General features: G+C 40.9%; 1 protein-coding gene across 1 annotated transcript in view; it reads right to left on the bottom strand.

Annotated features, from left to right (window-relative positions):
* The window catches only part of kcnt1b (potassium sodium-activated channel subfamily T member 1b), a 78,513-nt gene that overhangs the window by 62,463 nt on the left and 765 nt on the right, over positions 1-15,285 (bottom strand). Inside the window, exons 2-3 of the mRNA XM_083911803.1 lie at positions 11,847-11,958; positions 9,389-9,556 (exon numbers count right to left, since the gene is read on the bottom strand). Of these exons, the coding sequence (XP_083767929.1) occupies positions 9,389-9,556; positions 11,847-11,958 (280 nt within the window). The remainder of the gene's footprint in view (positions 1-9,388; positions 9,557-11,846; positions 11,959-15,285) is intronic.

The raw sequence follows: 15,285 nt of genomic DNA, 5'->3' as shown, positions 1-15,285 counted from the left end.
ATGGCTTCTTTTACTCCTCTTTCAAACCATCTGTCCTCTCCGTCCAGGATGTGGACATTTTTGTCCTCAAAAGGAGTGGGCGTTCTCCTTGAGATGTAAGTGGACAGCAGAGTCCAGGCCTAAAGAAGTTGTTGTTGTTTTCTTTTTTTTCTCAACCACTAATGCCATTAAACTGGAAATATGTGGTGTTCAGGCATAAATCCAGAAGTTGGCAAATGTAGTCTGGTTTGAGATTTGTTTGATTGTGTAAGGAATTGTCCTGTATGAGCCGCTCTCTTACTGTGGCAAAAGCCTCCATGGTTGTGTAGGTGCAACCGGCGCCCAAAGATGATTGTTCATTTTCTGGCTTAACTCGAACTGTCAGTTTGATTACAGTAGGCCCACAGCCTGTTGGAACAAAGACCTCAAAATGCCTTCACCCCCACAACAGGTCACACCCAGGTGTGAATCCTCCAAGGCACCCAAACTGTTCATTGGCTGAATTGACCCCCAGGTGATGACATCATCCGGGCCTATATAAAGTGGAGCCCCCCATCTCTCGCTCTCTTTCTACTGACTCTTTCTACTGAATCTTTCTACTGGATCTTTTCTACCGGATGATCCTCCTACTCTTCTCCATCTCTACGCGATCACTCAACTCCAGGAGACCAGCTTCCAGCTGTTCCCTCGGCCCTGGACCTGGCCTATGGCGTGGGATCACCACGAAGGTTAACCAACCGGTTATCCTCAACTGAGCACAGCACAGAGCGATCTGTTTCCTCTTTTGCCTAAGAGCCACAATCAGACAAGAACCTCTTCACCACGGAGCTTCCTTTCTTCACCCAGCCACTGGCATCAAGCAACGCAAAACATCTCCCATCTCATGGGCTGGTAATTAATCACCAACTGGGCATTACTACATGTTATAGGACTTTATGAACGACTAGATACCATTGTAACTTTGTCATAAGAACTGAGAGATCAGGCTTCCGGCCTTTGTGTAACAAAGAGAATGTTCACACCTTCTTCGAGCCCCCACCTCTTCTCTTTGTCTCTCTCTCTCTCACACACACACACACACGCACACACACACACATACACACAAACATACGTTTGCTGTTAGCTTTAGGTAGTTTATTGTGTTTTGTTTGTTGCATTTATTAATTTGTTAATAAATGTTTGTGTTTACCATATGTCTGATTATTTAATATTACACAAAGATGAATGAGCCAGCTTCTACTAAGAAAAGAACTTTTTAAATCCTTCAACTAATTAAACTATTACATTTATCGGTGTTTAACCCTTAATTAGTAGTTTAATGTATTTTATGAGACTTTAATATTAGTTATCACTCCGTCTATGACGGTGGTGCCCCGAGGAACTCTGGTTTAACTAGAGTCATTTTTATTATTATCTTTGATAATTATTGGTGATAACTAATATTTCCTTGATTAACGGTAAGTTTATTGAGAATACTCAATCTCATAATCTGAACGTGAGTCAAGGCACTATATTTGATTGGTTCTCCGTGTGACGTTTTTAATAAATTGAAGTTATTAATTTTTAGTAATTTTTCTTTATTAATTTTCCTTATCAAATATTTCATTTGATAGTCACTATTGATCCAATTAAACCCAAAGTACCTACATTGGTGCCCCGTGAGAGGGTTAGTTATGTTGGCTTGGCAATAATTCATAATTGTGTGATATTAATATTCGTCATATTTTTGGACATTTTACAATTTTTGGATTTTTCGTCCAAAATTTTCCAAAAGTCTTTCCATTTAACCCCACTTGTCTTCCACAGGAGTAGACATCCAGCTGTACTTACAAACAAGTACAAGGTGGTGTTATTGGATTAATTCTCCAAATTTAGCTAAAGCGATTTGAGAATATTGATAACCTCTGTAAGCCTGATAGTTACCCTTAAGATTTTGCTATTGCTGCTAGCTATTGAAGTTTGGTTTAGCATTGGAATATCACATATTCAATGCAATCTAATGAGTCTTGTCAGAAATTGTTGCTAAATTAAGTGCTCCTTCCCCTTAACTCATAGCGTGCCCCCGGCCCTATGAACCAGAGAGCGTGAACTGTTGGAACTGCCTTGCATTTCAACCTGAGTGGAGATAGATAGAGCCACAGTGTGCTACCAGCCCTGTGAAATAAAGTTACATACCCAGCTGTTTCTTCCATGTGTCTCAGCTTGAGTAGTACTTTATAGATATTATTCCCTGACTGACTGCCCTGCATCTCAGTTAGTGTAAATTCTGGTCCCAGAACCACATGGTGCTGTAGTTGCCCCTCCCCGCGCAGGAAGCAAGCTACCCACAAAGTGTAGATCAGAGGAACTGTTGTTTTAGGCTAGTGTACTACCCAATTTACATCACAAGGTGTCTGCCAAGCAACACCAGAGCCAAAACAATTGCATTGTTGTACTAGACAACAAGTTTAATCTCACCTTCCATTTTAACACAATGGAGAACCCAAGTGTAGAGAATTTCATTTCTTCCCTAGCACAGAGCCTTAAACCTGGCTACCCTGAGTTCATTAACACATTGAACTTAAGTGAGTGCAGGAAAGAAATAGACTCCCTTCTCAGCGACACATCAAAAGGGTCTGTGGTGAGATGTTTGCTCCTGAACTTCCACCGGCAAATTAACATTGTCTGTCAGAGCAAAATAGCATTAGAAAAGGAGATAGAATCCCTTAAAGCTCAAAATGCTAATCTCATTAGTGAAGTTCAGATAGCAAATCACAAAGTCCTGCGTTATTTAGAAGATTTGCACTCAGCAGAGTCACGGCTCTTCTCCCACAAAAAGGAATTGTTAGAGCTTAGATGTGAAGCTCTTGCCCCACCAAAGTCGTTCAGCCTTGCTGATTCTGGCTTTTCAAATTCAAATTCCTCCCTCAATGAGAGATTAACGCCCTCTCCAGAGCAGACCAAGGAAGTTCAGTCCTGCTCTACCTCCTCACAGCATCACTTTGAGAGTGATGACAGAGCTAGCATAGTCTTGCCTTCACAAACGGTGACCTCACAACGTCCCCGCCTTGAAGAGCTTGAGCTTCTAGCTAAAGATATGGATGTGTTTGATCCAGACAACTGCGATCATAACATTGAGGACCATTTTAGGGAATTAGATCAAAATCTAATTGACCTGCCCAATGCAACACAGAGAGAGAAAGTTAAACTTGTGTGGAAAACCAGCTCAAAAGCTGTCCGCAAAGTTATACAGTCTCAACCTGCCAGAGTCAGAAATGACTACAATGAGCTCCGTCATGCACTGACAGAAGAATTTGCTTCTACTGCAGACGAAATCGCTTCTTTGGTTGCAGCTAGTCAAATAAAACATTCCCGTCAAGAGAGTCCCAGAGACTACTTTAGACGTTTGAGACACGTATACTTCCAAGGAAGGAATGCACCAGGCTTAGAAGAGAACCCAACTTTTAAGTCCCTGTACTTGCAGAATCTTCATCCTTGTATACGTACACACGTTATTCTTGAGACAAGAAAAGATAACCTCTCTCTTAACGAGGTTAGGAAAATAGCACAGGTGGCTTGGGAAACTGTTGTCAATTGCAAAGCAAGGGAAACAACATCTGCTTCCAGCAGCTCAAACACCGTGAGGTCACACAGACCTTCTGTCTCAGAACCCCATCCTCAGAACAGATCGAAAGGGGGGGACAAAACACAGCATAGGGACGCAGAGCGTAAACGCCATGTCCGCCAGCTGCCACGGGATAGTCATGCCCAGAGCAGGAGCTGTAGAAGGCCATATTCTGAGATCCTGGCCCAGCATAATGACCTGCCAAACCACTGCTCAGATGATGACCACAGCATCTCTGACCGCAGTTCAGAACCCGACAGTGACAGCGCCTCTGAGTGTCTTTCTGTACACGGCTACAGGCAGCGTTACAGCCCTGAGCCACGAGTTAAGAAGAACTTCAAACAACAGAGCTCCAGAGTCCGCTCCTCTCGGTTTTGTAGGTAACAGTCCTTCTGCACTGATAGTAAGATTAATGCAATCTCAGCAGCCTTACTTTTCTTACAGTTAAATTGGTAAACCTTGATTTGTTAGCAGCCACAGCAAACTCAATAAGACCCAAATTGTAATTGGACTTAACACCTTGTACAAACTTTGCAAATACTTTTGGATCAACTCCTTGTATTTTGTAATAAGCTCACTGGTAAACACTAGTTTAGGACACATCTTGGATTGACACACCAATCATACAACTGTCCTCATGCAACTGACAGCTGCATCTCATCTGTATCTCACCCCAAGTCATTTACATAACTAACACTTCTGTTCTCACTAACCTGAAGAGTAGCTGAGAAACAATGTTTATTATGTATTTCGTATAGTGCCATTGTCATGTTTAGGTTTTGTTTTGTAGCTTTTGTTCTTGCCTAGTCGAGATATTAGTAGTGTTTAGCCAATTCCCAGTTGGTGAAATAACTGCCCAAAACGTTGCAAACACTAAATGAACTGACAAATGAACTCTGTACATCTATGGACTGTGAAAGATGCCCTTAAAACCGCACATCGGGTGCAGTCTCAAGGACATCGGGGGGATATGTAGGTGCAACCGGCGCCCAAAGATGATTGTTCATTTTCTGGCTTAACTCGAACTGTCAGTTTGATTACAGTAGGCCCACAGCCTGTTGGAACAAAGACCTCAAAATGCCTTCACCCCCACAACAGGTCACACCCAGGTGTGAATCCTCCAAGGCACCCAAACTGTTCATTGGCTGAATTGACCCCCAGGTGATGACATCATCCGGGCCTATATAAAGTGGAGCCCCCCATCTCTCGCTCTCTTTCTACTGACTCTTTCTACTGAATCTTTCTACTGGATCTTTTCTACCGGATGATCCTCCTACTCTTCTCCATCTCTACGCGATCACTCAACTCCAGGAGACCAGCTTCCAGCTGTTCCCTCGGCCCTGGACCTGGCCTATGGCGTGGGATCACCACGAAGGTTAACCAACCGGTTATCCTCAACTGAGCACAGCACAGAGCGATCTGTTTCCTCTTTTGCCTAAGAGCCACAATCAGACAAGAACCTCTTCACCACGGAGCTTCCTTTCTTCACCCAGCCACTGGCATCAAGCAACGCAAAACATCTCCCATCTCATGGGCTGGTAATTAATCACCAACTGGGCATTACTACATGTTATAGGACTTTATGAACGACTAGATACCATTGTAACTTTGTCATAAGAACTGAGAGATCAGGCTTCCGGCCTTTGTGTAACAAAGAGAATGTTCACACCTTCTTCGAGCCCCCACCTCTTCTCTTTGTCTCTCTCTCTCTCACACACACACACACACGCACACACACACACATACACACAAACATACGTTTGCTGTTAGCTTTAGGTAGTTTATTGTGTTTTGTTTGTTGCATTTATTAATTTGTTAATAAATGTTTGTGTTTACCATATGTCTGATTATTTAATATTACACAAAGATGAATGAGCCAGCTTCTACTAAGAAAAGAACTTTTTAAATCCTTCAACTAATTAAACTATTACATTTATCGGTGTTTAACCCTTAATTAGTAGTTTAATGTATTTTATGAGACTTTAATATTAGTTATCACTCCGTCTATGACGGTGGTGCCCCGAGGAACTCTGGTTTAACTAGAGTCATTTTTATTATTATCTTTGATAATTATTGGTGATAACTAATATTTCCTTGATTAACGGTAAGTTTATTGAGAATACTCAATCTCATAATCTGAACGTGAGTCAAGGCACTATATTTGATTGGTTCTCCGTGTGACGTTTTTAATAAATTGAAGTTATTAATTTTTAGTAATTTTTCTTTATTAATTTTCCTTATCAAATATTTCATTTGATAGTCACTATTGATCCAATTAAACCCAAAGTACCTACAGTTGGAATACAGATGAACAAGGAAGTCACGTCGTAGGCTACCATGGTTTCATCTGAAAGAAGATTTTACAGACAAAAAAATGGCTGTGCCATGGGTTCACCAGTATTCCAATTTGTGACAAATCTATACATGGAGGAGGTAGAGGACGAGGCTTTGAACTTCTTCAAAGGAATAACACCGAGCCATTGGATCAGATATGTGGACGAGACATGGGTTAAAATTAAATCCAAAGAGGTGCAACATTTTACCAAACATATAAACTTAGTGGACAGAAACATCAAGTTCACCAGAGAATATGTCAAGGACAATAGTTTGCCTTTCTTTGACTGTGACGTCAATATAGAGAATGTCAGGAGCCTCCACATTGGGGTCTTCAACAAACACTGCATCCCTGTGTATTTCAAACCCAGTAACACACTCAGACAGAGACTAGTACATCCCAAGGACAGAACACCACACACCCAAAAAAGCAATCTGGTTTATGCTGTTCAATGCAATGAGGAATGCAAAGATCTCTACACTGGAGAAACAAAACAACCACTGCATTAACGCATGACCCAACACAGGAGAGCTAACTCCTCAGGCCTGGACTCCGCTGTCCACTTACATCTCAAGGAGAAAGCCCACTCCTTTGATAACCCAGTACAGCACTAACAAAGTCGAAACCAACTTCCCACCAACGACTGTCACTCCAACAACTGTTGTTGGCACTTTGAGCACAAAGAGTTCCAGCGACATCATCGGCCTTGTGAACGCCCTCACTAGAGGTTAGATAACTGGATCTCCACACCAGACATTTGGACCAGTCCCAGCCTGGTCAGATGTGTACATGAACTGATGAAGCCTCTTGGATGAGAGGTGAAACATCCTCCTAGACAAACAACCAAGTACAGTTGCTTTTGACTTAAATTTATTTGGGGATAACGATGACCTGGACAAATGAGAATATTCACAGGCTTAGCAATTACAGAAGAGTGCCATAAGACACTATCAATAATGGTATTTTCCTTTTTTGTATTTTTATTGTGCAGAGGTTTGTGTGAAAAGCTGTAGTTTACAGCTGTTATTTCTTCTGAAGATACAAAGGCTATTGTGTCTTGGCTGGATCTTTGAATTACTGCAGGGCTCTGTGACAAGACCCAGCAAACACACACGTCTTGGTAGCCCAGCAACAAACCCTAATTACCCATTGCAATTGACCAGTGATCAGTAGATCACAGACCTACTGGAAGAGGTTGTGTTTTCTATTATTCTGTAAAAAGGTCAATGTTACTGTATGTTGAATGTATTTATATTATATACATATTATATTACATATACATACATATATATATATATATAATATTTAGTGTTAATCTATACTGAGTTAGTGCTACTTTATCTTTCGCTTCAAACGGCTACATCAACAGTATTTTATAAAACTGGCATGCAGGTAGAAACACAAAGTCAAAAGCATCTGTAGTAGAACACCAATATTTCTGCATCCCTTGGTAGGGCACACGGACCAATGTGTGGGGGGAAATGGTCAAATACTAAGTCACTGAGATAAATGTTATATGTACACAAAAGGCCTTGCATTGATATAAAACATACTGACAGCAATACTGCGGGGAGCCTTGGAGGCAGTGGGAGAGTAAAGAGAAAGAGAGGATGGTGGAAAAACTGAATGCCATGTTGACATTTGGTTAAAAATGAAATTTCACAAGTGATGATATTCACTGTCCATTCATACAAGATGCAGATCAATAAGCTAATTGCAAAACACAAAAGCAATGGCAGGAAATCGACTCATTTCTGAGACATGGCTGCTGCTGCAGAAAACCAAAAGCCTGGAGCTGAGAGATAACATAGACAATGTCTGTCGGATTCAACCGCTGATAACCCCACAGTGCCATTGCAGACCGGGCCTGCTACACAATCAATTAAATAGAATGTTTATTCCTTAATGTAATCCGGATTCTCTGAGTGAGACACTACGCAAGGTTCAAGAAGAAGGGTGTAACAATAGTGTCAGTTCTCTATGTTACAGGAATTATGCTTACAGATTAATCATTTCTACAGGTTTGTAAAGGAAAATAACAGGATGGACGGCAAGTGGACATTTCAGAGGTGGATATCTAAGAAAATCAAACTTCAGCTAGAGTATGTGCATGGCTAGATTAAACTAGGGGTAACTTCAGTCTTTGTGGGGTGGACTGACCACTTCAGTTTAGGCTACTACTGCCTTTTTACTTTATCATTGTCAATTTTATTTTTTTTAAAAAAAGAACCGTGCTAAATTTTGGTCCTTAAAATTAAACAGCCTTTTTCAGGGTTGAAAACACAAGATGCACCGCACTTCCTTTTTTTCTGAAGACGCTTTTGGTTAACGTTTCTTCAACTCGAGGCTATGCAACGCAAAACACAGCGAGCGAAGCGTTTCACTCTTATTGAAAGCAATTAGAAAAAGCCGTCCCAGGCTGCTGAAATGCACTTTGTCTGTCAGGGGCCTAACTCCTGCTTAGCTCTATTTTTAAGTACCTCTCTCCAACAGGTAAAAACCACATATCACTGTGTTTAAAAAATGAGGACAATCTACTGAAAAATGATTAAGACCTTTACAGCTTCCAAACCCTGCATTAGGGAAAGATCCCTCCCAAGCTCATCATTAGAATCAGGTGTGTTTAAGCAGAGAGAAACCTAAAACATGCAGGGCAGCGCCTGCTCCAGGAGCAGGATTGGGCACCCCTGCTTTAGAGAGATAGTTTTAGTCCAGCACCATGGAGAGCTCCACAGTACTCAGCGTCCCCTCTAGGGCAGCATTCAGCGTCTGTTGGTCTGCCTCTCCATCTGCAGCAATAATCAAAAACTTAGGAGATTTCCAAACACTGCTGCGCTCAAGTGACTGTAGCCCTAGTCAAGGACCAAGGGACGGGCTATTTCGTGCTCTGAGGAAAACACAGTCTAAAACTAAAATCTTATTTCTACTAAAGCAGTCAGACCAAATCTACAGTACTTGTAATGTACTGTACCTTGTATTTATTTTCTAAACTTCACTAATGTGACATAAAAACAGGCCAATTCACAGAGATGAAAAAAAAAATATTTCAGTACTCCAACTAGTCCACAGTGCAATTCAGCCACAAGATCTGCGTTGCAGGACTCTACTTTTATCACTACAAAGACCTCACTCCATTTCTATTTCCTTTGCTCTAGACACCTACACGTAAAACCAACAGCTGAATACAAGTCACGCCACATCTCTGGGGGTCATGAGAAGTCATAATGAGAAATGTAGTAAGAACAGTAACCCAGGTAGAAGCAGATGAGGCAGTTCTAAGGGATGTGGGTTCATAAAACATTCCTGGAATGCATGAAATATAACAAAAAGTTGAAAGCAGTTTTTCAAATATCCACGTAGATTTCAACATAAATTAGATGTATGCACGTACACACAAACAAAGTCCCCGCAAGGAATATCTCTGAGCAGCCTTTCGTATACTCTAGTACAATCAGCGTTTTTAATGCTACCTGTCATCATTCTGAAATGTCTGGTCCCCCAGCAGCAAGTCCCTGAAGCGATAGCGAGGTGGAAGAGGAGGCACCTCTGTGTCCACTTCTGCCACCTTAAGAGCCGAGATGTCCAGAATAACGCCAGAGTTGCTGCTGTTGTTCCTCTGAAGGGTCTCAGTGGAGGGCCTGTTGGGACGAGAAGGAGAGCAAAACCTGCTCATCAACATGCCAGTTTTAGCACCTGTTAAATTACAATGGTGACATTTCAGCAAAATTTTTCCAAGTTAGAGACAACAATAAGACGCCTGAGACTGTTTGTATGTACAGCGGTTATAATACAATGACGGAAAAGTCCATTACTGGGGAGAGGATTTAACGTTCTGGGAATTCTACAAGCAGTAACAGGGTTGCATACTGTATAAACAGACTGACTGAAAACAAGACAATCAATGTTCAGGGGAATTATATGTTGTACTGAAATCCCCGGATTCCAATTAAAACGACAGCATAGAAAAAAGGCTAATTCATCACCATTAATACTGATTCCAAGTGAACAGGCACGCATTCATTGAGGATAACATAGGGAGAACAACTGAACTGATCGTGTTTTCATTGTGGGTCATCTCTATACATCACCGGTTGTGCAGCTCTGTGATAAAGCCTGATATGTGGCAACCTCTCATGTGCAAGATGTCAGGCCTCTTCTGCTATCTATTTTGCAAGGGCACTGTTGGCTTAGAACTGTCAAGATGAGTATGATTTGTTTAAAGAAACACAAACAAGCTAGACCATTAGCCAGATAAGCCAGCGTAGACAGCCAGATCATACTCCACAGTGCTGTGAAATATAGTCTGGTAATGGCAGACTGTGGAACATCTATCGCGACACACGTCTGGTACACAACAAACTGTATATACGGTATGTAGAATATTTCACAGAAACGTTAAAAATAAAGATATTTATAGTTAAAGTAAAATTCCGGCGTAAAATCATCCCAGGGTCTTTTTCGGCAAATACACTAATCAAATAAGCCATCGAGACAGTTTGTGTAACAACTATTAATGGAGATATCCAGGAGAGTCGCTTACAGTCGCTAACAGCCAAATGCGACTAACACTGATTAGCTCAGGGCAGCACGGTGAACGCATTAAAACAGCTTTTTTTTTAAAGATTATTTTTTTGGCAAGCCTTTATTATATAGGACGGACAGAGAAAATGGGTTGAGACAGAGAGAAGCATCAATGGCTCCTTCCTTTTGGATTGCATTTGGTAATCAATTTGAATGGACTACCATGAGGAGCTGCTGGGGTAAGTCTTTCGAAACACTCTTTTAATAAACTCTGGGTACACTAACTATGTTGTTGGTGCTTCGTTTTATGTGTAAGGACTCTCATGCTACTGCAGAGGTTTGGTGTTATATTGAGCAGTATTAGTGGTTAAAAAAAGCGGTCACTGTGCCACCCCGAGCTAATCAGTGTTAGCTGCAATTGGCTGTTAGAGACTGTTAACGGATATCTCCATTAGTAGATGTTGCACAAAATAAATTGTCCTGATGGCTTATTTGATGAGTGTATTTGCCGAAAAAGACCCAGGGAGGATTTTACGCCGGAATTTCACTTTAACTCAACATTTGTTTCGGTGGACAGAATCTCAAGCTTTTCTGCCTAAAACAAACATAAATGACACGTATCATGAAACAAAACAGTCTATTATTTATAGCCATTATCATAGGCAAGACTCATTGTAGACAGGCAGGCAGCGCTGCAACAGCAACTGCATGTGTGAATACATGAGCATGCAAGCAGTTTCAGCGAGGCCACCACACACTGCTCATGCAAGATATGGGGCTCAGACATAAGCTGTTCTGTCTATGGAAAAATGTTTCTCCTCTTCCTCATTAAGAAATTCCGGATCTGGCCACGAGCCCCAGCCACCAACGCTGTCATCCATACACTGTGGCATGCCCTAGCCACGAGCTGACTGGTCCCTTATGTATGTGATGTATGAGATGTGTGACGCAGTTTCAAGGCAGAAATGCTCAGCCATGGCACTTAATGCTCTTTTCCCTCATGATGTGTCTTATAGCATATAGAAATAAACCATATAGATATGTTAACATTGGATTGGAGGGGAGTCTTTAAAATAAATTCATTGTAAAAGAAATGCTCAACGTGAACCAGAATCTCTGAGTCAAAGCAAGGCATGCATAAAAGTCTGAAACAGTTGATTTGATGTAACTGCCCTATTTCATATGTTTCATGTATTATTAAAAATATTAAAATGAACATATACAATCGCATGTATTATTCAAACAGAATAACTGACAGTTTTCCATCATCAAAGTAGAAACTTACTGCACATAAGAGCATGTGTGTCTAGTGCATAGAGTTGCAGTTAGCTACATGCAAGTATGTATGTGTTCCCACAATATCACTCAATGTCACATATCGGGGAATGAAGTGCTTTGGGAAATTACCTGTCACCATGGGAACTCGATGATCGGCGTGGTGGGCTCGATGATCGGCGTGGTGGGCTCGATGATCGGCGTGGTGGGCTCGATGACCGGCGTGGAAGGTTCATGGCTGCCTCTTGTAGGGGAAATTAGTGATGAATGAGAGAGGGAGAGGAAGAGAGAAAGGACAAGGAGAGGGAGAAATTAGACAGGGGGAAAACTCACTTATTAAAAATTCACCTCTTTCAGACTTAGCGAGGATGTAACATGATTACATTCACTGCCTGTGTTGCAGCTTTATTCTCCTCAGAGTTCAGCAAGAGCTCGAGAATGTGCTGCTCTTTAAAAAGAGCAGGATTACACCAACAATCAAACTGTACAGTTTAATATTAATGCGTTCACTGTCCCACATGCCAGATTGACAGCGTTTTATTATTCACAGTGTATATTCTGTAAAAAGTGGAAGCATTGCAGATGGGTTAATTAGCTATCTACCTATGCGTTTTTGGAATCACCCAGGTGTAGGCTTCAATGTGTGCAGCCGTGGTGAGAAGGGATTGCTTCATCAAGGTTGTGTTAAATCAGTTTTCTGCACACAAAGCAGTACAGGGAAAGAACATGTATGTTGTATGTTGGCCGAATATGATGAGCTTCATACTACATTGAATATTAATCACGATCACCCTTTTAAAATATAGACTTAAAAAACGACAATCGAATGTCTGGAGCAGAAGAGGAATAACTAGTCCCTTTTGGGTACTATTGTATACTTTTCTTCTAAGAGATTAACTGAATTCAGGTGAAGAATAACCTCATTTTAATTCTTATTTTTAATGCCAGGGTTTATACATTAGCGGTAATGTACCATACTATGGAAATGACTGCAGTGTTTTATTATTTAAATGTGAAAGTGCAAGAAAAATATGTTGTCCGTAAAATCAATAAATAATTGTAGTAAATAATCATGATATCTATATTATCATTTTAGCCATAATCATGCAGCCCTTATTCCTGTGTGTTTCTTCTTGAGTGAATAAATTTTCCATCATATTTCATACTAGATGGTTTTAAAATGTCCGATCATATGATGTATTGGTGTATCCTGTTGAGATTGCTTTGATTTATCCTCTCAAGCCTCTACAAAGGGAACAATAAAGGATAATACAGAGCTATGTAGTGTGTGTGTGTGTGTGTGTGTGTGTGGTTATCATAAAACTGCGTGGGCTGCCTTAAGTGGGCTAATAGCACCCAGTGACATGGTTTCCCTCATTAACGGTGAAAGCACAGACCCTCAGAAGTGCAGACAGAGGATAGAAGAGAGCAGAGAGATGACAAATTAGTGGACTAGAGAGAGGAAAACAGGAAATAAAGGAGGACACTGCATATGTTAAAAGCTTTAGGAAAACAGGTTGAAGAGAACCAAATGACATGATGAAATAAAAAAAAAAGCTGATGACTGCAAATCCATCTTGGGAGTAAAATAAGCCTCACAAATGCATAGTCTGCAGCCTCTGAGGGATGACTTAATGGTTGAAGCAAAGTGACCACAACAATAGGGAACAGAATTGCTCCCGGTATCAGACTGACTCCTCTTAATGGAGAGAATACCGCAGAAAGAAAGTACCAAAGAAAGCAGATGGAGCAAGGAAAAATGCATGCAGGACAGAGGTGAAATCAGTCTCTAAATAAATAAGGAGATCCACTCACTGTTAAGGTCTGAAAAAATATGCAGTCTTACTTAAAATAAGTATTACAGTAGTAGGCCCATGGTAGATGACACACTTCCTGTACATGAAGTTGCAATGCAGAGACCATACAAAATATCATAACCTAAGACAGACAGTATGTTAGAAATATTTCTAATGGTTTTACAAAAATACAGTTTCTTTAAAACCCTAGTCATCATATCCAAAGACACGTTTGTCAGTGACAACAAATTACGTTCATGTGTAAAACAGACATATATTCACTTTTGCTCTCTGACAAAATGGTCATGAGAGTTCGATATAATGCTTGTCAAAATCAAAGTCAGCTTTATTGTCAATTTCTGCATACAAAGGAATCGTTTACGTTTATCTCCAACCCACGATGAAAAAAGTACAGAAGTAATATATACAATAAAAAAATCTAAAATCTAAATGGTGCAAAAGAAATACAAAACAAGAGATTCAAAACGTGCAATATAGAGGACAGACTGTACAATATGTGCAATACACAGGAGACTTAATGTATAAATTGAAAATGTACAATTAAAGGAAAGAAAGACTAAAATAAAATGTCCCTGATGAAGTGGAAAGGGTGTTCCTGCTGATCAACCAACCAAAAACATGTGCAATTAGGTCCAGCATAATTATCAGAGTGACAGAGCAAAAAGCTAGATAACCAATAGGAAGGTCACAATTAACTCCACCTCAGCACCACTGCAAAACAGGTAAGTAGAAGATACAACAACAGAAAATGTACAAGCTTGGTGGCATCATTGAACTTCCATAACATTAAGTTAAGAGTACACAAAAGAGTTACACACAAACCAAATCCCTTTAGAACAGCTGTCAGGCACTGCTATTACCCAGAAACACAACTATAGACAGATACATTTAAGCTGAAGTAAACTAAACTAAAAACACATGGGTTGACCTCTTCCTAACTTCGTTTACCTGGCTGTGTTCCCGTGTCTGACCGAGGTCCCATCATGGTAAACACAGGTTCGGTTTAGATAACCTCCATACTCTCATGCTCATGCAGCGTTGCCTGAGTGACAGAAGATGTTTCCCATCAACGCTCCACGGCTGCGAAAGCTCTGTCATCGTTAGTAAATGGTAACGATAATAAAGGGGGAGGGAAGTCGACTGAAGGGCCAACAAGAGTCCAACGGAGTTACTTCTAGCTTTCCGTTGAATCAAATCAGTCCACTGTAGATCTCCTTAGCGCAAACACTGGTGCTTGACAAGCTAGCTTTCAGTACTATCGGTTTATGTTTTACAGAGAAAAACTAGGCCCGACCCACAGTGCTGATTGGCTGACACGGTTTTAAAAACAGTTGCAATTTACCGCACACCTGACAGTTAATTTAAATATCAATGCGCGAGCCCCCAAAACCACTACCAGTGCCGAAAGACTTCACTGTCGCTTAGCAACAACTTTATTTGCTAGACGAACTACATTCCTCGGCGGAAGGAGGATTAACTGTTATTTTTAGTCCTATTCTGTCGATTAAAACCCCATTTTTTTCCACTTGCCTTCTTCTTTTTTAATTAGCTCGCAAATCTTGTACCCGTTTTCAGCTCCTCATGCTTCACAAGCAATTATATCGCAGTAAGTACCGCTTTTTATGGCTTTCTCCGTTGCTGTCGTGTATCATGTATCAGTGGTGAACAGGACATCATGCGGGCTGGACTCCCTGCTGCTTTCCATGCTTTCCTGTCAGCATCAGCATCCTTTTCCTCCCCCAGTAGGGAGCAGC

This window comes from Echiichthys vipera, assembly GCF_963691815.1.
Source record: "Echiichthys vipera genome assembly, chromosome: 4".
NCBI lineage: Eukaryota > Metazoa > Chordata > Actinopteri > Perciformes > Trachinidae > Echiichthys > Echiichthys vipera.
Note: the sequence above shows the minus strand (reverse complement) of the source record. Positions and strands in the feature narration are given on the sequence as shown.